Consider the following 22500-nt stretch of genomic DNA (forward strand, 5'->3'; position numbering starts at 1 on the left):
GCTCAGGAAATGTATTATTGGTTTCTTCTGTTTTTTTTTGCCATATATTGATGACCATAAGATAAGTCTCTAAAGATTGATTCACCTAATAGACTGGAGCCAACAAGTATTACTTAGATTATTATAAAGGCATGTACATACATTTCAGCTATCCATTTTTAATTAACTTTTCTAAAAACATAATTCCACTTTAACATCATGGGCTATTGTGTGTGTGTGGATCAGCGACACAATCTAAATGTAATCCATTTTAACTTCAGGCTATACACAAAATGTAGAAAGTGCAGACTTTCTGAAGTATTCAGTACATGCTGTCTGAATTCAGACTTTCTGAAGTATTCAGTACATGCTGTCTGAATTCAGACTTTCTGAAGTATTCAGTACATGCTATCTGAAATCAGACCTTTCTGAAGTATTCAGTACATGCTATCTGAATTCAGACTTGAATCTGGGTCCATCCATATTCCAGAGAGCCTTTCAATGGAAGCTCATTATTCAGACATGGACTTGCACTGGCATTGCTTACCATAACATACACTGCAGTTGTCAGAGGTCGATAGCATGGTTGAGCAAAGTTTAGTGACTCATTACAAATATTTAGTTTCGTATCGATGTAATGCTCTTAACAAGTTTGTCTCTTCAAGGAGGATCATACTCGACCTACAGTTGATAAATGATTTATTCCGTGTCCGTCCATACATTTGATTACACACCCAAATAAAAGGTGTAGATGACAATGACACATTTCCTTACTTTAAATCTCAACATGAAATCAGCATTGTTCATGTCAAACACTGAAGACTAGTTAAGTAGGCATATATATATATCTATATCCTGGTTTAACGTTTGTCAAAGTGCTATATTACCCATCCCTGAACTCTTTTCCTTGCAGTCTGAGGTGAACATTACTTGTGTGTTCTTTTGGGCACTCCCCCTCCCCTCTCCTCCAAATGCGCTCCCTGCCACAGATATAAAACTCACAGGATGCTTGCTGCCAAACACAGTTGCGAGCACAGAACAGTCATTCAACGAAACCATCTCCAGTCTTCACAACATAAAGTGAGTAAAAAGCACTTCTATTGCTGACTATTTGCCTTTTTATAGACTTCCAGGAGTTTTGTAAAGTTGCTCTTGATTGAATTACTAAAGAAAATATTTGTCCTCATGGAAAACCTTGTTTTCTGCACATTCAAAATATCAGTTGGTTAATATTTTTCAGTTGGTTATTAAAGATGATGGAATATTATTTTGGATAACAAGGTGTCGTTGGCTTTATGATTCATTTATAAGTTATTACGCACAGTAGCAAATAAAAAATAATAGCATTTTATTGGCTACAATATGAACTAAGGACAGGAGCGTAGTCACAGTGCATTTGTTTTCTAGTTTGTTTCTCTGTGCTTTTGTGTGGTTTAGATGCGCCCAACGCAGCGATGTCTCTGGGTATGCTGGCCGTGTACTTGCTGATATGCATGTCCAATCTGATGGCCGCGCATCCATCCAAACCCGTCATTCCCGCAGAAGATGCGCCTGTCGAGGACTTCGCCAAGTACTTCTCTGCACTCAGACACTACATCAACCAAATCACTCGACAGCGGTGAGTTGTTCATCTGGTGAGGGGAAGGAACAGCACATGAAGAAGGTTATTATTTGGAGTTAACAATTACATTCATACATTAAACAAGATGAGCATTTGATCCCAGAAGAAAAACCAAATTTCCAAAGTGGTTCTGATGCTTCTGTTTTTGTTGCCTTTCACAAAATATCTGTATTTCATACAAGGTTTAACTTTTCTAAATGTTTTCCTGTTTATTTGTACTCGTTGCGTCTCTCTCAGGTATGGGAAAAGATCCAGCCCTGATATGGTGTTCTCTGACCTGCTACAGAGGGAGAGCACAGAGAGCATCCCACTAGCAAGCTATGGAAGGTGGGTGTGAAAACATACAGAGGATACCGATATACCTGTCCTCAGAATGATCAGCTTTAGACATCATCTATTTGGTGGTGAGGATTAGTAGCCGAAATCTAATCCATTCTTGTTTCAAGTAGTTTCATACTGTGAGAGATGCTGTTCCTCATTGTTTATTGGTCCACTATAACCTATAGGCTATAGTATATTGTGCATTTGAGAGTAACAGACACAGCAATTGTCAATGACTTATTAGTCAATGGACCAATATAATAATGGACCAATATAATAATGGACCAACATAAATGAACACTTTGCTTGTTTCTCCTGACAGATATGAGGATCTACCGTTGTGGTGGTGAAGCCAGTGTATTACGGACTTCCATACCAGTCCCTTTCAACAACACCACACTGCCTGTTTGTCACAGCACCACAACAACAACACCACACTGCCTGTTGGTCACCGCACCACAACAACACCACACTGCCTGTTGGTCACAGCACCACAACACCACCATACTGCCTGTTGGTCACAGCACCACAACACCACCATACTGCCTGAATACCTAGGATAGGTTAAGTAATCCCTCTCACCCCACCCCCTAAGTTTTAGATGCACTATTGTTAAGTGACTGTCCCACTGGATGTCATAAGGTGAATGCACCAATTTGTAAGTCGCTCTGGATAAGAGCGTCTGCTAAATGACTTAAATGTAAATGTAAATGTGTTGGTCACCGCACCACAACACCACCATACTGCCTGTTGGTCACCGACTCGACCTGGACTTTAATGGATATCTGCAGCCTGCATGCAACCACCTCCCTGTCTGTCTGTCATAGTAGAAGTGTCCTGTACATATGTTACTTTCTCCTTTTGTGCATCACACTGTGTACTGTAAACCTAAATAAACATTTACTGGTTGGATCAAATACATCATATAAAGTACCTTGGATCAATGTTTTAGAATGTGACTCTGTTTTAAGTATATAAACAAGAAAATCACTCCAGAAAGTAAGCAAAGTGGTCTTTCTTAAAGAAAAACATTTCTAGTGTTTTTTTTTTTTTTTACACTTATTGGATACTAGTTGTTCCTGCCAGGACCAGGACCTACACCTAGAACCACTGCTGCACAGGGTTCTCTTTGTTCCCACAGGTTTTTACTAAGATATACTGCCCTCTTCTGGACTGGCCTTAGTACTCTGACACCATTATACTCCAGCCTTCAAACAGCTGTCTGGAGTGAGAGGTGAGAATAACAATCGATTAATTCTGTCCATTATTTCAATGTGTAACAATCTTTCACTGGTCTGTGTGGATTTGTATTGTGTACAATCGTTCTATATAACAGCACCTTGCCTAACGTGAAAACAGATTTAAGGTGTAGAATCATTAAGTGGCCTGGGATCCCTATGGATCCCTGGTCGAAAGTAGTTCACTATGGAATAGGGTACGATTTGGGACACTGGCCTGGTTACCTCCAAAGGGACATGAGATAATGAGATCTGGTGCATGAACCCAGTTACCTAACTGTACTAAATGGCACCCTCTGTAGTGCACTATTTATCGCCTGGTAGGGTACCACTTGGGACTAAGTTCTGTTTTAGAAGATAGAACAGTCCTTGCATACTAATGGGTTCATTGTTCCAGAATGCTCAAATGTAACATGAGGTTCTGTCCCAAATTGGCACCCTATTCTCTATATTGTGGACTACTTTTGACCAGGGCTCACTAGTGCACTATGTATGGAATAGGGTGCCAATTTGAGATGTAGACATACAGTAGGATTCTTTATGTTGACGGCCAGATAATCATGTCAGGTCATATGTAATGTCGTTGGCTGTACTGAATAAATAAGCTACTGCTGTCTCTGGTGTTTAATGCTTATTTATTTCACAAGGAGTATGAATGTGTAACAGTGGCTAGTCATGTCGTGTAACTAACATAGGGCCTTTACGTCCCAAATGGCAACCTATTCCCTATATAGTGCTCTACTTTTGACCAGGATCCCCATAGTGGGCTTTACTATATAGGGTGCCATTTGAGATGTTATGTGTGGGTTAAAACGGTTTGTGGAGCGCTGGAGACCCAGATGATCATAGTCGATGTCAAATGCAGAATCTATAATTACTGCTATTGAAAACTATATGAAGAGAAAAGAGCAAGTCTGAAGTTCTCACACAGATATCTGTAGTACGTTAAACGAGTGGGTGGGAACTACATTAACTAGCTCCTCGTCTCTAAAGTGCGGCATGTCTCCAGGACAGGAGTCGACTGTTGCGCGCAGGGAAAAGTAGCCTCGTCTGGGGCGCAGGGAATCTATGGAGACTTGAAAGTCTGACTGAAGGACACGGAGAACGTCAGGTAAAGTCATACATCTTTCATGACCATCTTCTTCGAAACCGCATGAGGGGTTTAGTGCCACGAAAAAGGGTTAAAATAGCGAAACGCAAGTCAGGTTAGCAATCCACTCACCAGTGTGGAAACACTCGCTAGCTAGCTAACACCAGCTGGATCCAGTCAGGCTGGGACTCAGTTGATTGCTAGCAAGCTAATAATAACACGCTAGCTACCATTGCTAACCTAACAAAGAGCATATTTCTAGACGAGGTTTTAACTAGTTGGCTAGCTAAGCCAGATATCCAGTTACATTGTTTTGCCACAAGTTATGACGTGGAATTGTGCCAAATGCTCCGCTGTTATTTTGTTTAGCTCAAATACCAATTTAGTTAATTGACCATAAAAGTGGTTGTATTTGCTTGATACCTAACAGGGCAGTTTACGAATAAAGTTAGCAAACCACTAGGAATGTGTCCCATGCGACCTCATCTGCTCGGTCTCCGCCGAACGCGAAACCAAAAATGTCTGCACGTGTTCCGCACCCCGCACAGGAAGCTAGCTGATAGTGTGTGTGTCTTTACTCTAACGAGTTGTGTGTGCCTTTACTCTAACGAGGTGTGTGTGCCTTTACTGTAACGAGGTGTGTGTGCCTTACTCTAACGAGTTGTGTGTGCCTTACTCTAACGAGTTGTGTGTGCCTTTACTCTAACGAGGTGTGTGTGCCTTTACTCTAACGAGGTGTGTGTGCCTTACTCTAACGAGGTGTGTGTGCCTTACTCTAACGAGGTGTGTGTGCCTTACTCTAACGAGTTGTGTGTGCCTTACTCTAACGAGTTGTGTGTATCTTACTATAACGAGGTATGAGTCCCAAATGTGTTATTTGGAGTGTAACTCGTGTGTTTGTGAGATATGTGTTGGCTTTCTGGAAGGTTCCACGTGTTGAGCTGTAAGAGTCAGACATGTTAGACACATTGAGAAGGAACACTTTAGTGTCAACAATGGAGAGAGTAGTCGAATGTCTTGCTTTGCATGGATCGGCCTTTTTTAGTTGGCTATGTGTAGTTAGTTACCCTATACGTTATTCTGTCAGTGCCGGCTTGCTCACACAATGAGCCCATCATTTCACCATGACTTGGACGTTTCCAATGCCACCCACAATGAATGATAAAACAGATTGTCCCATCTAACAACTTTGGATACCTCGGCGGTGTCCCAAATGATACCCAATTCACTACATAGTACACTAGGTGGCCTGGTCAAACGTGGCGTCACTGTACAGGGAAAGGGTTCCAGGTGGGACGGATGTCTTTTTCTTTTTAATGCCTTTATTTGGGAGACGTGATCTGTTTTGGATCAACAGTAAAACACAGACCAGAAATGTTCCTGCTGAATTTGGACCTCTTCCTGTAATTAGTGTTTTTTTGTTCTTCATTCCTGTGGTAGTGTTCAAATCCTTGTTTGTGTCTGAGGTTGAGCTATAAACATCTTTCATCTTTAAAAAGCCTTATGAAATGGTGTCCGTAAAGCTGAGGGGAGCGGTCCAGGGGAGCGGTCAGGGGGGGCGGTCCAGGGGGGCGGTCCAGGGGACAGACGGGTGGCTTATTCAATGGAGTACAGTATGGATCCAATGGATCCTTCAGATAGGAAAGCATACTTTTCTATTTAAATGGTCTGTATAACATTACAGTGCAGCACTCTCCTGGATAAGCCTCTGGTCTGACAGTGAACCCCATTCATCCCTGTAGCCTGCTACTTATTATATGGGGCGGCAGGGTAGCCTAGTGGTTAGAGCGTTGGACTAGTAACCGGAAGTTCATATCCCCGAGCTGACAAGCTACAAGTCTGTCGTTCTGCCCCTGAACAGGCAGTTAACCCACTGTTCCCAGGCCGTCATTGAAAATAAGAGTTTGTTCTTAACTGCCTTCCCCATGGTCCCTGGCTGGGTCCCTTCCACCTGGTCCCTTCCCCATGGTCCCTGGCTGGGTCCCCTTCCCCATGGTCCCTGGCTGGGTCCTTTCCACCTGGTCCCTTCCACTTGGTCTCTGGCTGCGTCCCTTCCCCATGGTCCCTGGCTGGGACGCTGGTCTGGACCTTTCCCCCTGGTCCCTGGCTGGGACGCTGGTCTGGTCCTTTCTCCCTGGTCCCTGGCTGGGACGCTGGTCTGGTCCTTTCCCCCTGGTCCCTGGCTGGGACGCTGGTCTGGTCCTTTCCCCCTGGTCCCTGGCTGGGACGCTGGCTGGCTTCAGGGTTTAATTGAGGTGTTGGAGAATCCAGAGAATTTCAGCCTCTGTGGGAATGCTGCTGGCGAGAGCAGCGGTGTGTATCACACCCTGGTTGTCTCCCAAATGGCAAAGGGTGCTATTTGGGAGACCACCAGGGTGTGAATTCTGATTCCCTCTGAAGTGTGTAGTCCGTGTGTACTGCACTCATTCACTCCCCCTCACATACAGTATTTGAAAAGGAAAGGACTGGTGTGAACCTGGAGTCCTCAGTTGAAACAATAACAAAGTGGCCCACCCCGCCTCGGGTTTGTTCAGAAGCTGAGAGAAGAGCCTGGATAAATGTGACCACTCTCAAATGCATAGACAGAGCTATGGATGCAAAGACTGACCATCCGTGATATCAACATTATAGGTATTACCATGTTTTGAGGCTATACAGTGTTTCCATTTCCATAGTTTACAAACATGTTGTGTTCTGATGGGGTACAGCAGTTGAACTAAGCTCATGAGACATAAGTTAGCCTATATTCTTCAAGAATCAATGTGTGTATAGCATTCATTTAGAAGTCAACAATTTAAATGTAGCAACTAAGGATTCTAGCTTTAAGGAATATGTTGGATATAATCCCCTCTCAAATTCATGCTTAAACCCATCCAGTGCTCTAATTTAAACCCACATAAAAAAAAATACTACAGTTTACTATGTAATACTATAGTACTTACTATAGAATTCTGTAGTAAACTGTAGTATACTACATACTGTAGTATCCCTCGATCATGTGTAGTACTTAGTATAGAATTCTGTAGTATAGTGTACAATGCTATAATAAATATTAAGGTATTATCTACACAAAAAAACACTAGTAAATACTACAGTATTTATTTTGCATATACCCTGTCCATTCCCCCTCCCCCATATCACAATTTGTGCCACCCGCAAGTCAGAAACCTACATGACAAGTACAAACCATACAATGTGTTCCCTATGGTTATAGAAAAGAGCAGAAGCTCTGAAGTCCCCGTTCAGAACCCAGTTCTACCTATCTACAGGTTATCTGCTCCTTTATTCTTTCTCCAGTATTTTTCCTCAAGGAGAAAGCTCCCCACTTCTGTCTCAAAGATAAACAAAAACACTTCAGTAAATACTACATACAGTAATGTCCCCAAAAACACTTAAGGAAATACTACAGTATACTACAGTCTGCAAAAACACTACAGTATTGACTTTTTCTCTATATAAAAATGTACTACAGTATTTATACTATAGTAAACTGTAAACACTACAGTATATATTAATGTTTTTCATACCGTCATATTGACTCTGTACTGTTTACTATAGTAAACGGGTTTATTTGACACAGATTTCTTGTAGATAGTTATAAGCAGTGGTGTAGGCAATCACCCTCAGTCCAGCGTGCGGGGGTGAATGTATGTCCGGGGCGTGCGGGGGTGAATGTATGTCCAGCGTGTGGGGGTGAATGTATGTCCGGGGCGTGCGGGGGTGAATGTATGTCCAGCATGTGGGGGTGAATGTATGTCCAGCGTGTGGGGGTGAATGTATGTCCTGCGTGCGGGGTGTATGTATGTATGTCCAGCGTGCGGGGGTGTATGTATGTATGTCCAGCGTGCGGGGGTGATTGTATGTCCTGCGTGCGGGGGTGAATGTATGTCCAGCGTGTGGGGGTGAATGTATGTCCAGCGTGTGGGGGTGAATGTATGTCCTGCGTGCGGGGTGTATGTATGTATGTCCAGCGTGCGGGGTGTATGTATGTATGTCCAGCGTGCGGGGGTGAATGTATGTCCTGCGTGCGGGGGTGTATGTATGTATGTCCAGCGTGCGGGGTGTATGTATGTATGTCCAGCGTGCGGGGGTGAATGTATGTCCAGCGTGCGGGGGTGAATGTATGTCCTGCGTGCGGGGGTGTATGTATGTATGTCCAGCGTGCGGGGTGTATGTATGTATGTCCAGTGTGCGGGGGTGAATGTATGTCCAGCGTGCGGGGTGAATGTATGTCCTGCGTGCGGGGGTGTATGTATGTATGTCCAGCGTGCGGGGGTGAATGTATGTCCTGCGTGCGGAGGTGAATGTATGTCCAGCGTGCGGGGGTGAATGTATGTCCAGCGTGCGGGGGTGAATGTATGTCCAGCGTGCGGGGGTGAATGTATGTCCAGCGTGCGGGGGTGAATGTATGTCCAGCGTGCGGGGGTGAATGTATGTCCAGCGTGCGGGGTGAATGTATGTCCAGCATGCAGGGGTGAATGTATGTCCAGCGTGCGGGGGTGAATGTATGTCCAGCGTGCGGGGGTGAATGTATGTCCAGCGTGCGGGGGTGAATGTATGTCCAGCGTGCGGAGGTGAATGTATGTCCAGCGTGCGGAGGTGAATGTATGTCCAGCGTGCGGGGGTGAATGTATGTCCAGCGTGCGGGGGTGAATGTATGTCCAGCGTGCGGGGTGAATGTATGTCCAGCGTGCGGAGGTGAATGTATGTCCAGCGTGCGGGGGTGAATGTATGTCCAGCGTGCGGGGGTGAATGTATGTCCAGCGTGCGGGGTGAATGTATGTCCAGCGTGTGGGGTTGCCCCCAACCCCAAAATAAGTTATTTTTAAAACGGTATTGAAAATCATACTGTCGATATTTCGAAATACCCCGGTATATCGCCCAAGCCTAGTAGTGTTTTTACAACACTACAGTGAATACTACAGTATTCCTACCATAGTATACACTATAGTATTTCTTTCATGTGGGAACCCACAAGGTGGAGTGGGTTAAGTACACACACACCTCAGGGAGAAGGCCTGGGTAGAGAATCTGGACCGTTTGAATGTTGAACGCTTTCAATGCTACTGATCCCGGTGGTGATAAACCAACCTGACAAATATAGGCCACACAATGATACCAGGGACTTCAGCTCTGGAGTTGACTACTTGCACTCTTGACCTCTAGGCTAATCAACATAATGCGATTAATGCTTTTCAGTCTCTTACCCCCCCCCCCCCCCCCAGACCGGTATGACCACATGACGTTCTTTGTCCAATCAGAAAGCACACACTAAGAGTGAGGAATGAAAGCCCTCTGGAGTGGCAGTGATCTGACCAAATGGAAACTGTTGAACATTACAGCATGTTGTCTACAGCAAGACTGAAATGGTTGGACTATTGTCCTTTAAAGGTTGACGCTGCTATTTCAGATGAGTCACTCTGAAGGTATTTAAGTTGGAAAGCAAGCATTTCAGGTTAGCTAGCAATCCCGTATTATTGGGCATTGGGTAATAACAAGGTGTTGTCTCCCTGTGTTCCTGTTCAGGTTCTTCTGTGTTGCCACAGGCAGGCAGGGCACCAGATGACTGGTGTGTACTGGGAGTAGGGCTTTCAGTCGCTGCGCTGCATTGGAGCACAATTCACAGGTGAGTGTCAGAGGTTCACTTCCTACTTTACTACTTCCATTCTTCTGTCACGTACGTCCACCTTTTTATTTTTAACACTGATTGGTTAAACATGAATCTATGTTTGAAACAATGCTCCATTCATGATGATGTCTGAGTAACTAAGGTGTGAAGAGGGACAACAATGTGTCTGTTGTGGAAATGTCTTTTCTGCTGTGTGTGTGTGGTGTGTCCATCTATCTGGACAACCCAGCCACAGCGTGTTTGATCAGGCCAGTTTGTACTCTCCTCTGTCTGGACAGTGGGGTTGGTTAGGGCAGTTTGTACTCTCCTCTGTCTGGACAGTGGGGTTGGTTAGGGCAGTATGTACTCTACTCTGTCTGGACAGTGGGGTTGGTTAGGGCAGTATGTACTCTACTCTGTCTGGACAGTGGGGTTGGTTAGGGCAGTATGTACTCTCCTCTGTCTGGACAGTGGGGTTGGTTAGGGCAGTATGTACTCTCCTCTGTCTGGACAGTGGGGTTGGTTAGGCCAGTTTGTACTCTCCTCTGTCTGGACAGTGGGGTTGGTTAGGGCAGTTTGTACTCTCCTCTGTCTGGACAGTGGGGTTGGTTAGGGCAGTATGTACTCTCCTCTGTCTGGACAGTGGGGTTGGTTAGGGCAGTATGTACTCTCCTCTGTCTGGACAGTGAGGTTGGTTAGGGCAGTATATACTCTCCTCTGTCTGGACAGTGGGGTTGGTTAGGCCAGTTTGTACTCTCCTCTGTCTGGACAGTTGGGTTGGTTAGGCCAGTGTGTACTCTCCTCTGTCTGGACAGTGGGGTTGGTTAGGGCAGTGTGTACTCTCCTCTGTCTGGACAGTGGGGTTGGTTAGGGCAGTGTGTACTCTCCTCTGTCTGGACAGTTGGGTTGGTTAGAGCAGTGTGTACTCTCCTCTGTCTGGACAGTGGGGTTGGTTAGGGCAGTGTGTACTCTCCTCTGTCTGGACAGTGGGGTTGGTTAGAGCAGTGTGTACTCTCCTCTGTCTGGACAGTGGGGTTGGTTAGGGCAGTATGTACTCTCCTCTGTCTGGACAGTGGGGTTGGTTAGGGCAGTATGTACTCTCCTCTGTCTGGACAGTGGGGTTGGTTAGGGCAGTATGTACTCTCCTCTGTCTGGACAGTGAGGTTGGTTAGGGCAGTATATACTCTCCTCTGTCTGGACAGTGGGGTTGGTTAGGCCAGTTTGTACTCTCCTCTGTCTGGACAGTTGGGTTGGTTAGGCCAGTGTGTACTCTCCTCTGTCTGGACAGTGGGGTTGGTTAGGGCAGTGTGTACTCTCCTCTGTCTGGACAGTTGGGTTGGTTAGGCCAGTGTGTACTCTCCTCTGTCTGGACAGTGGGGTTGGTTAGGGCAGTGTGTACTCTCCTCTGTCTGGACAGTGGGGTTGGTTAGGGCAGTGTGTACTCTCCTCTGTCTGGACAGTGGGGTTGGTTAGAGCAGTGTGTACTCTCCTCTGTCTGGACAGTGGGGTTGGTTAGGCCAGTTTGTACTCTTTTCCCTTTATAGGGAACTACTTCTGACCAGGGCTCATAGGATGCTTTTTGGGGCACAACCTTTATCCAGGAGGAGTGGGGGAAAAACCCATCCTCTCCACCAAGACTTTGAAACTATGTAAAAAAAGAGCGATCAACGTTGTTGTTAACATCCTGGTTGGTAGCTGATGAAGTGGAAACCTTTTGACGTGGGTTCCCTACCCTCTCCAGCCTTCCAGGTGCTGTGTTGTCTGTCAGTCTGCCTGAGGTGAGGGCAGACGGACTGGTTTTGATGTAGGGTGAAGTTGCCCTTAGACACTGATCTTGGGACAGTTTAGCATTTTCCCCACTAATGGCTAAGGTTAGGATTGGAGGCGGAGAAGCCTATCATAGATCTGTACCTAGGGGAAAGTTCATCCTGTAGTGTTATTGTTCCATTCAAATGTCTCTCAAAAACATATTATTTACAAGGTGTTACAATGGGACGCTGTTGTTTGCATTGTGGCAACATGGGGTTTGTTTACATGTCAGATTGTTGTATAATACACCTGAGTATACCACACCTTAGGAACACCTGACCTAATATTGAGTCTCAAAGGATCATAGGGGTTTAAAGGGTGTGTCTCAGTCACCAGATCTCAACCCAATTTCAACACTTATGGGAGATTCAGGAGCGGCGCCTGAGACTGTGTTTTCCACCACCATCATCAATACACCAAATGATGGAATTTCTCATGGAAGAAGGGTGTCACATCTCTCCAGTAGAGTTCCAGTTGTAGAATCTTTGCCTTGGTGCATTGAAGCTGTTCTGTTGGCTCGTGGTGCCCAACGCCCTATAGAGTTCCAGACACTTGTAGAATCTTTGCCCTGGTGCATTGAAGCTGTTCTGTTGGCTCGTGGTGCCCAACGCCCTATAGAGTTCCAGACACTTGTAGAATCTTTGCCTTGGTGCATTGAAGCTGTTCTGTTGGCTCGTGGTGCCCAACGCCCTATAGAGTTCCAGACACTTGTAGAATCTTTGCCTTGGTGCATTGAAGCTGTTCTGTTGGCTCGTGGTGCCCAACACCCTATAGAGTTCCAGACACTTGTAGAATCTTTGCCTTGGTGCATTGAAGCTGTTCTGTTGGCTCGTGGTGCCCAACGCCCTATAGAGTTCCAGACACTTGTAGAATCTTTGCCCTGGTGCATTGAAGCTGTTCTGTTGGCTCGTGGTGCCCAACACCCTATAGAGTTCCAGACACTTGTAGAATCTTTGCCTTGGTGCATTGAAGCTGTTCTGTTGGCTCGTGGTGCCCAACACCCTATAGAGTTCCAGACACTTGTAGAATCTTTGCCCTGGTGCATTGAAGCTGTTCTGTTGGCTCGTGGTGCCCAACACCCTATAGAGTTCCAGACACTTGTAGAATCTTTGCCCTGGTGCATTGAAGCTGTTCTGTTGGCTCGTGGTGCCCAACACCCTATAGAGTTCCAGACACTTGTAGAATCTTTGCCTTGGTGCATTGAAGCTGTTCTGTTGGCTCGTGGTGCCCAACGCCCTATAGAGTTCCAGACACTTGTAGAATCTTTGCCTTGGTGCATTGAAGCTGTTCTGTTGGCTCGTGGTGCCCAACGCCCTATAGAGTTCCAGACACTTGTAGAATCTTTGCCTTGGTGCATTGAAGCTGTTCTGGCTCGTGGTGCCCAACGCCCTATAGAGTTCCAGACACTTGTAGAATCTTTGCCTTGGTGCATTGAAGCTGTTCTGTTGGCTCGTGGTGCCCAACGTCCTGTTTTGGGCTTTCCTTTATTCTGTTACCTCTATGTTGGTGTGTGCAAGTCAAAGTCCTTGTGATTTTTGTCATGATGTTTTTTGTGAAGATTAGAAAGTAGACCAGAGAAAGCTGTAAGTATAGGCTGTGACAAGCCTTGGTTTGAGTGTTTCACCGGTAACCACTTATAGGCTTGAATTGGGAAACGGTTCTGTTCTCTTATATAGTGAATGTTGGAGACATCTACCAGTGGGACCCGTCAACGTCTGTCCCAAATGGCACCCTATTCCCTATATAGTGCACTATGATGGGCCCTGGTCAAAAGTAGTGCACTATAAAGGGAATAGGATGCCATTTGGAACTTCTCCATTGTTTTAGCGAGTTGCTTGTTGGGGTTATGGAAATGAAGGCTTTTCGTACTGAATCACTCCATTGATGGTCTCTTACTGCTCCAGTTGTTTCACCCTTGTTATGCCAGGTATTTTACATCAAGGCCCTACATTTGTGTTTGATTGGGATTTTGGGAATTTGTCACTGTGCACTCATTAATATCCAAATCAAATGTCGTTACCATAGAAGTTAAAATAGACAGTTTAAAGGGGTGTTTCATCAACATCCATCTTGAATTATACAAAGGGTGGGACTAATCCTGAATGCTGATTGGTTAAAACTGCATTCCACCTGGTGTCTATTCCATAAGTTACCACCGGCTAAATCTATGACTTTTAAAATTGAATCTGTTCTTTCTGACTACACAATCCACTGTTTCATCAGCCCAGCCAGGCAATTTATAAACTTGACCTCCACTATAAAAAGTATGTAGACATTATCTCGCGTCTCTTTTAGGCTAACATTTAGTTTACAACAGTGGGTATTTGTATTTACCTTGCTGTCCGTCTCTCCGACATTTGCAACATTTGAATATTGAAACAATGTAATATCCAGCTGTCCCATAGTAATGGAGTCGGGCGAGACAGGAGGCAGCTTTTCTCAGCCAGTCGAAATCACGAATCAGCTGGCATCATTGTTATGGTTTGTTCGTTCTAAATGTTCTATTGCCATACTAGCTGGCAACGTTCTTATCCCTTGCCTGCTAGCTAGCCAACTACGGGTAACTTACAATCAGGTCAAACAGCAAAGGAGCTGCATTTGCATTTGTTTAAGCTGTTTTCTAGTGACATTTATTTGGATACATCCAATTTGCTAATGAGGTGTGATTTCACCTGGCATAGAAAATGTGTTCTCTTGTCAGGACACTGTTGTTCATAGGAGCTAGGCAACAGCACAGCTAACACAATCACATCAAACTGAAGCTGGACACTGTTGTTCATAGGAGCTAGGCAACAGCACAGCTAACACAATCACATCAAACTGAAGCTGGACACTGTTGTTCATAGGAGCTAGGCAACAGCACAGCTAACACAATCACATCAAACTGAAGCTGGACACTGTTGTTCATAGGAGCTAGGCAACAGCACAGCTAACACAATCACATCAAACTGAAGCTGGACACTGTTGTTCATAGGAGCTAGGCAACAGCACAGCTAACACAATCACATCAAACTGAAGCTGGAAAGATGAAACTAGCTGCTCTTTGTTTCGTTTGACATTTTTTCAATTGACACATACTAAGAAGCCTTTTTATTTTTTTTATGTGTGTGTGTATATACACTGCTCAAAAACATAAAGGGAACACTTAAACAACACAATGTAACTCCAAGTCAATCACACTTCTGTGAAATCAAACTGTCCACTTAGGAAGCAACAATGATTGACAATACATTTCACATGCTGTTGTGCAAATGTAATAGACAACAGGTGGAAATGAGGCAATTAGCAAGACACCCCCAATAAAGGAGTGGTTCTGCAGGTGGGGACCACAGACCACTTCTCAGTTCCTATGCTTCCTGGCTGATGTTTTGGTCACTTGAATGCTGGCGGTGCTTTCACTCTAGTGGTAGCATGAGACTGAGTCTACAACCCACACAAGTGGCTCAGGTAGTGCAGCTCATCCAGGATGGCACATCAATGCGAGTTGTGGCTCAGGTAGTGCAGCTCATCCAGGATGGCACATCAATGTGAGCTGTGGCAAGAAGGTTTGCTGTGCCTGTCAGCGTAGTGTCCAGAGCATGGAGGCGCTACCAGGAGACAGGCCAGTACATCAGGAGATGTGGAGGAGGCCGTAGGAGGGCGACAACCCAGCAGCAGGACCGCTACCTCCGCCTTTGTGCAAGGAGGAGCAGGAGGAGCACTGCCAGAGCCCTGCATAATGACCTCCAGCAGGCCACAAATGTGAAAATGTGCATTTGTCTGCTCAAACGGTCAGAAACAGACTCCATGAGGGTGGTATGAGGGCCTGACGTCCACAGGTGGGGGTTGTGCTTACAGCCCAACACAGTGCAGGACGCTTTTCATTTGCCAGAGAACACCAAGATTGGCAAATTCGCCACTGGCGCCCTGTGCTCTTCACAGATGAAAGCAGGTTCACACTGAGCACATGTGACCAGAGTCTGGAGACGCTGTGGAGAACATTCTCTTGCCTGCAACATCCTCCAGCATGACCGGTTTGGCGGTGGGTCAGTCATATTGTGGAATGGCATTTCTTTGGGGGGCCGCACAGCCCTCCATGTGCTCATCAGAGGTAGCCTGACTGTCATTAGGTACCGAGATGAGATCCTCAGACCCCTTGTGAGACCATATGCTGGTGCGGTTGGCCCTGGGTTCCTGCTAATGCAAGACGATGCTAGACCTCATGTGGCTGGAGTGTGTCAGCAGTTCCTACCAGAGGAAGGCATTGATGCTATGGACTGGCCCACCCGTTCCACAGACCTGAATCCAATTGAGCACATCTGGGACATCATGTCTCGCTCCATCCACCAACGCCACGTTGCACCACAGTCTGTCCAAGAGTTGGCGGATGCTTTAGTCCAGGTCTGGGAGGAGATTCCTCAGGAGACCATCCGCCACCTCATCAGGAGCATGCCCAGGCGTTGTAGGGAGGTCATACAGGCACGTGGAGGCCACACACACTACTGGGCCTCATTATGACTTGTTTTAAGGACATTACATCAAAGTTGGATCAGCCTGTAGTGTGGTTTTCCACTCTAATTTTGAGTGTGACTCCAAATCCAGACCTCCATGGGTTGATAAATTTGATTCCCATTGATAATTTTTGTGTGATTTTGTTGTCAGCACATTCAACTATGTAAAGGGAAAAAGTATTTAATAAGACTATTTCATTCATTCAGATCTAGGATGTGTTATTTTAGTGTTCCCTTTATTTTTTTGAGCAGTGTATATATGTCTGTAAAAAGATCCCAGCTGATTCATGATTTCAACTGGCTGAGAAATGCTGCCTCCTGTTTGTCTTGTCCTGACTCGTTTGTTACTATGGGACGGCTGGAGATCGGATTTGAATATTGAAAACATTTAGCAAATGTCAGAGAGACGGACAAAGGTTTATATAAATCTCCGCTGTTGAAAACTAAATATTAGTCTAAAAGAAATGGTAGATGATGTCTAGATGCTTTTTATAGTGGAGATCAAGTTTATAAATGACCTGTCAGGGTAGATGAGACAGTGGATTCAGCAGTCAGATGGAACAGAGTAAATAGGCATTTTAACTTCATAAATTTAGCTGCTGGTAACTTATGGAATAGACACCGGCTGGAATGTGTTTCAGGATTAGACCGACTCGTTGTATAAAACTCTAGACATGACCGCCTGGTCTTCCTGATATCTACTAAGGTGTGAGACGGGCCGTTCATACAAGGACCTGTACATACAGTGCATTGGGAAAGTATTCAGACCCCTTGACCCTTTTCACGTCTCTGCCATATACATAGGCTGACATTATGTGGCCTTCTGATTGCAAGTCTGCATAGAACTATTGATTTTGTGGATATAAAAATAGTATTTCTTTTTAAAAACATTTTGTGTTTGTCCTCCAGCCATGCAGCAGGTGCTGGATAACCTGAGAGACATGCCTCCCACCACGGGGCCAAAGACATCGACCTCCTCTTCCTCAAGGGAATCATAGAGAGCCCCATAGTCCGCTCCTCGCCAAGGTAACATACACACTCCATCATATCATCAGCTAAGAGAGAAGAGAAGGAGGGGAGAGGAAGAGGCACTCAGTGCCACCATATAAATGTCTCCTCCATCTTGTCAGAACGGACTGAGCCAATAACAGCCAAACAGCAGCAGTCTGGAACGTTTTGGCCGAGATTGTTTTGAATGTATGGTATGGCCAATTAGCCAGTCAGTCTGCTAGTACACGGCGCAACTGGCCGGCAATTTTAGTTGCTTGCAACCGAGTTGTTTGTTGGTTGCTTGGGGAAACACCCCCCTGCAACCAATAAGCATCTCATTTGCAACTTGGTTGAATCCAGTTCAAACTTTGTGCAACTAGTTGCAAGCAACAGCCAATCAAAACAAACACTTTTGTCACATGATCCATTTGAAGGTTCGGAATTCTGACCCAGTTGTCATGTCACCACAGCTGTTCGTGCTGCGCAGAACAACCTGCAATCAGGGTTGACAGAACAGAGACTAACACAACAGGAATTGTATACAAGTTATTTGTACATGGTTTAGCAGTCAATAAATGTCATTTCGAAGAGAAGCCAAACCTCTCCTTGACCAGTTTCAACTGAAGTTGTCCACCATGAACTGTGCTAGCTTGGTTAGCTCGTTGTTAACTAGCTAGGTGTTGGTGTTTGCCGTTTGCCGTGTAATTTTGGCTAGCTTGCTGTGTTGGTGTTTGCAATGTCCTTTAGGCTAACTAGATAAATTGTACAGGCTGCATTTCTACAGTGTCCTTGCTGTCACAATAACCAAACCGTTGGGTGAACACATTGGTGAAACCACAACGTAATGCAGCAGATGACATGGGTTGAGTTTAGAATTCTCAAACCATCCGCTTCAATTTGATTGGCTGTTGCGTGCAATTTTAATCACATTTGAGTTGCTTCATTTAACCGCAGAGTTGCTTGAGATTACGTCACTTGCAACTAGAATTGCGTTAAAGTGGCTTTGTGTAAGTAACCCCAGCCTAAGTCTCGGTGGTTACTGCCGGGTGCATGGGGTTAACAGCTGCACATCTATGTTTAACACTGCAGTGAAATGTCATCTACAACGTGTTTCAACCATGTCACAGTCTGTAGAGGCCAGGGCCTAATTTATAAACCGCAGTGGTGTTAAAGTACTTAAGTAAAAAATACTTTACAATTTAAGCAGTTTTTTGGGGGTATCTGTCCTTTACTTTAAAACCTGTTTCTGCATCTGGGCTGTATGGGTGAGAGGGAGTGTGGACAGTACACTGTACAGTTGTCCCTTGGTTGTATTTGATTCCATTGGTTTCCCTTCCCTACTTTTAAAGTATTTTTTTGGGGTGAATCTGTACTATAGTAATCATATTTTTGACTCATTTTACTTCATTTACATTCCTAAAATGTCTTTACTTATTACTCCATACATTTTCCATGACACCCAAAAGTACTCATTATGTTTTGAATGCTTAGCAGGACAGGAAAATTGTCTAATTGACACACTTATCAAGAGAACATTCCTGGTCATCCCTACTGCCTCTGATCTAGAGGACTCACTAAACAGAAAACATTCCTGGTCATCCCTACTGCCTCTGATCTGGATTACTCACTAAACAGAGAACATCCCTGGTCATCCCTACTGCCTCTGATCTGGAGGACTCACTAAACAGAGAACATCCCTGGTCATCCCTACTGCCTCTGATCTGGCAGACTCACTAAACAGAGAACATCCCTGGTCATCCCTACTGCCTCTGATCTGGGGGACTCACTAAACAGAGAACATCCCTGGTCATCCCTACTGCCTCTGATCTGGCAGACTCACTAAACAGAGAACATTCCTGGTCATCCCTACTGCCTCTGATCTGGCAGACTCACTAAACACAAAGAAAAAAACGTGTTTAATTTTTTGTTTGTTTTTGTACCATCTTTGAAAGGCCAAAAGGAGAAGTGTGTTTGTTTGTTGTGACATGCTGACATCTGGTGGACATTTTACACTAGGTTCACTTTTCACAGGGAAAAAACTGACCATTAAATCAGGCTTTATTTCTACAGCATGGAATGCAACACAGTGTGCTTCATAGGAAAAAAAACAAATAAAACCTGAAATATTTCAGATTTACTACACAACAAATAAAACCTGAAATATTTCATATTTACACAACAAATGAAAGAACAACAATAACTGAACGACTAAAAAGCACCTCAAGGAAAAGCTCAACTTAAAAGATGTTTTAACATCTCCTTTACATATGTCCACAGTTTCAGCACCCCTCAGGTTCTCTGGCAGGCTGTTCCAGAGGCCGGGGGCAGAATAACTGGTCCTGGGCATTGGGATAGTTAACCCGAACTAAATACTGTGTGTATTAATGTGTGTCTCTGCAGGCACATGAGAGGCTGGTGGATGTGAAGCTGGAGGCTGTGAGAGACAACAACCAGCAGCTGGTCTCAGAGATCCTAGACTCCCTCACAGGACTGAGTAGTAGAGACGCCTCCGCCGAGGAACTAGCCAACATCCTCCAGGAACCACACTTCAAGGTACTCACACACCTATGTGTACACACACACACACACACACATACACACTCACACACCTATGTGTACACACACACACTCACATACCTGTGTACACACACACACACACAGTACCGTTGAGTTGTTAGAGCTAGCCTGAAAGTAGACTAGAGAATGACTGTCCTGTCAATCACCATATTACTCCTGAAGTTTCTGCCTCGCTGTCTCTGCCTCGCTCTCTCTGCCTCGCTCTCTCTCAATATTCACTTCATTTCAATTTGCTTTATTGTCATTATGTAACAATGTACATGTTGCCAAAGTTTTCTTTGGAGATTAACATTATTATAATAATAATAATAATAATCATCTCTCTCTCTCTGGTTGGAACTACACTACATGGTCAAAAGTATGTGGACACGTGCTCGTCGAACATCTCAATCATTGACTCTCTGGTGCCTCTACGGCAGCTAGAGCTGTAACTCTCTGGTGCCTCCATGGCAGTTGGAGCTGTGACTCTCTGGTGCCTCTATGGCAGTTAGAGCTGTGACTCGCTGGTGCCTCTACGGCAGCTAGAGCTGTGACTCTCTGGTGCCTCCATGGCAGTTGGAGCTGTGACTCTCTGGTGCCTCCATGGCAGTTAGAGCTGTGACTCTTTGGTGCCTCTATGGCAGTTAGAGCTATGACTCTCTGGTGCCTCTATGGCAGCTAGAGCTATGACTCTCTGGTGCCTCTACGGCAGCTAGAGCTGTGACTCTCTGGTGCCTCTACGGCAGCTAGAGCTGTGACTCTCTGGTGCCTCTACGGCAGCTAGAGCTGTGACTCTCTGGTGCCTCTACGGCAGCTAGAGCTGTGACTCTCTGGTGCCTCTACGGCAGCTAGAGCTGTGACTCTCTGGTGCCTCCATGGCAGTTGGAGCTGTGACTCTCTGGTGCCTCTATGGCAGCTAGAGCTGTGACTCTCTGGTGCCTCTACGGCAGCTAGAGCTGTAACTCTCTGGTGCCTCCATGGCAGTTGGAGCTGTGACTCTCTGGTGCCTCTATGGCAGTTAGAGCTGTGACTCTCTGGTGCCTCTATGGCAGCTAGAGCTATGACTCTCTGGTGCCTCTACGGCAGCTAGAGCTGTAACTCTCTGGTGCCTCCATGGCAGTTGGAGCTGTGACTCTCTGGTGCCTCTATGGCAGTTAGAGCTGTGACTCTCTGGTGCCTCTATGGCAGCTAGAGCTATGACTCTCTGGTGCCTCTACGGCAGCTAGAGCTGTGACTCTCTGGTGCCTCTACGGCAGCTAGAGCTGTGACTCTCTGGTGCCTCTACGGCAGCTAGAGCTATGACTCTCTGGTGCCTCTACGGCAGCTAGAGCTGTGACTCTCTGGTGCCTCTACGGCAGCTAGAGCTGTGACTCTGGTGCCTCTACGGCAGCTAGAGCTGTGACTCTCTGGTGCCTCTACGGCAGTTAGAGCTGTGACTGGTGCCTCTATGGCAGTTAGAGCTGTGACTCTCTGGTGCCTCTATGGCAGTTAGAGCTGTGACTCTCTGGTGCCTCTACGGCAGTTAGAGCTGTGACTCTCTGGTGCCTCTATGGCAGTTAGAGCTGTGACTGGTGCCTCTACGGCAGTTAGAGCTGTGACTGGTGCCTCTACGGCAGTTAGAGCTGTGACTGGTGCCTCTACGGCAGTTAGAGCTGTGACTGGTGCCTCTACGGCAGTTAGAGCTGTGACTGGTGCCTCTACGGCAGTTAGAGCTGTGACTCTCTGGTGCCTCTACGGCAGTTAGAGCTGTGACTGGTGCCTCTACGGCAGTTAGAGCTGTGACTCTCTGGTGCCTCTACGGCAGTTAGAGCTGTGACTCTCTGGTGCCTCTACGGCAGTTAGAGCTGTGACTGGTGCCTCTACGGCAGTTAGAGCTGTGACTCTCTGGTGCCTCTACGGCAGTTAGAGCTGTGACTCTGGTGCCTGTAAGTTAGAGCTGTAATACTGAATGTTTTTAAGGAGAACTGCAACTGTTTGGATTGAATCATTGTTTTTGTGGTGTTGGAAGCCGGTGTGTTAATTGTTATTATTATTATGAAGAAGAAATTGTTGTCCTCAGGGCACCATTGCAAATGAGACCCTGGTATCAAATGGTTGTAATAATCTGTCTTTGACTCTCTCTCTGTCTCTGCTACTTGCCCCTCCTAGAGATAAAAAAAAATAGCCTATTCTGTCTGGACCAATGAGAAACTGCGGCCTGAGGGGGGCTATGTCCCTGGTCCAATGGGAGTGGAGGGGTCAAGTGGGGGAGGTAGACACACATTTCTGGGTTAGGGAGTTCTATCATGTGTGAACCAGATCTGTACTGATGCATGTTACTGCTCTCTCGGTCTGTCTTTCAGTTTCTGTTTTTCTCTGTCTTTCTCTGTCTCTCTCTGTTCTGTCTCTCTTTGTCTCTGTGTCTTTCTCTGTCACTGTTTTTCTCTGTGTCTCTCTGTCTCTCTCTGTTCTGTCTCTCTGTCTGTGTGTCTTTCTCTGTCACTGTTTTTCTCTGGTCTGTCTCTCTTTGTCTCTGTGTCTTTCTCTGTCACTGTTTTTCTCTGTGTCTCTGTCTCTGTGTTCTGTCTCTCTGTGTGTGTGTGTCAGATATTCATCCTGTGATATGGCTGCTCTGCAGGTGAGAACTTAACAGTCTTGTTCCTCCTTTCCTTCCTGTGGGACTGATTCATGATTGTATTTCCTGCATGCTACTTTTGGTCTTAAACATGCACTGGTTGTGAAGAAGTGTAGTCTACTTGTGAAGAAGAGCTGTGATTGGTTCATATACACTGGAGGGGCAGTTACCCAGTAGGTTGTGT

The 22500-nt window shown here is 45.6% G+C and overlaps 1 protein-coding gene, 1 long non-coding RNA gene and 1 pseudogene across 2 annotated transcripts; all 3 read left to right on the forward strand.

The window, feature by feature from the left end:
- Positions 1-1416: 1416 nt before the first annotated feature.
- Positions 1417-2428, forward strand: LOC124027204 (pro-neuropeptide Y-like; the record flags this gene model as incomplete). The annotated part of the gene is made up of 3 exons (XM_046339672.1): positions 1417-1597; positions 1838-1927; positions 2244-2428. Coding segments are annotated over 3 exons (299 nt in total), but the record flags the coding sequence as incomplete, so codon positions are not given.
- Positions 2429-3952: 1524 nt separating this feature from the next.
- Positions 3953-17103, forward strand: LOC124027207. The gene is made up of 3 exons (XR_006837377.1): positions 3953-4270; positions 9776-9875; positions 17066-17103. It is a non-coding gene; the product is annotated as an uncharacterized LOC124027207 (long non-coding RNA).
- Positions 17104-19509: 2406 nt separating this feature from the next.
- Positions 19510-22500, forward strand: part of LOC124027206 — a 26142-nt pseudogene continuing 23151 nt past the window's right edge.

The sequence above is a fragment of the Oncorhynchus gorbuscha genome, unplaced genomic scaffold, assembly GCF_021184085.1.
Source record: "Oncorhynchus gorbuscha isolate QuinsamMale2020 ecotype Even-year unplaced genomic scaffold, OgorEven_v1.0 Un_scaffold_2993, whole genome shotgun sequence".
Taxonomy (NCBI): Eukaryota; Metazoa; Chordata; class Actinopteri; order Salmoniformes; family Salmonidae; genus Oncorhynchus; species Oncorhynchus gorbuscha.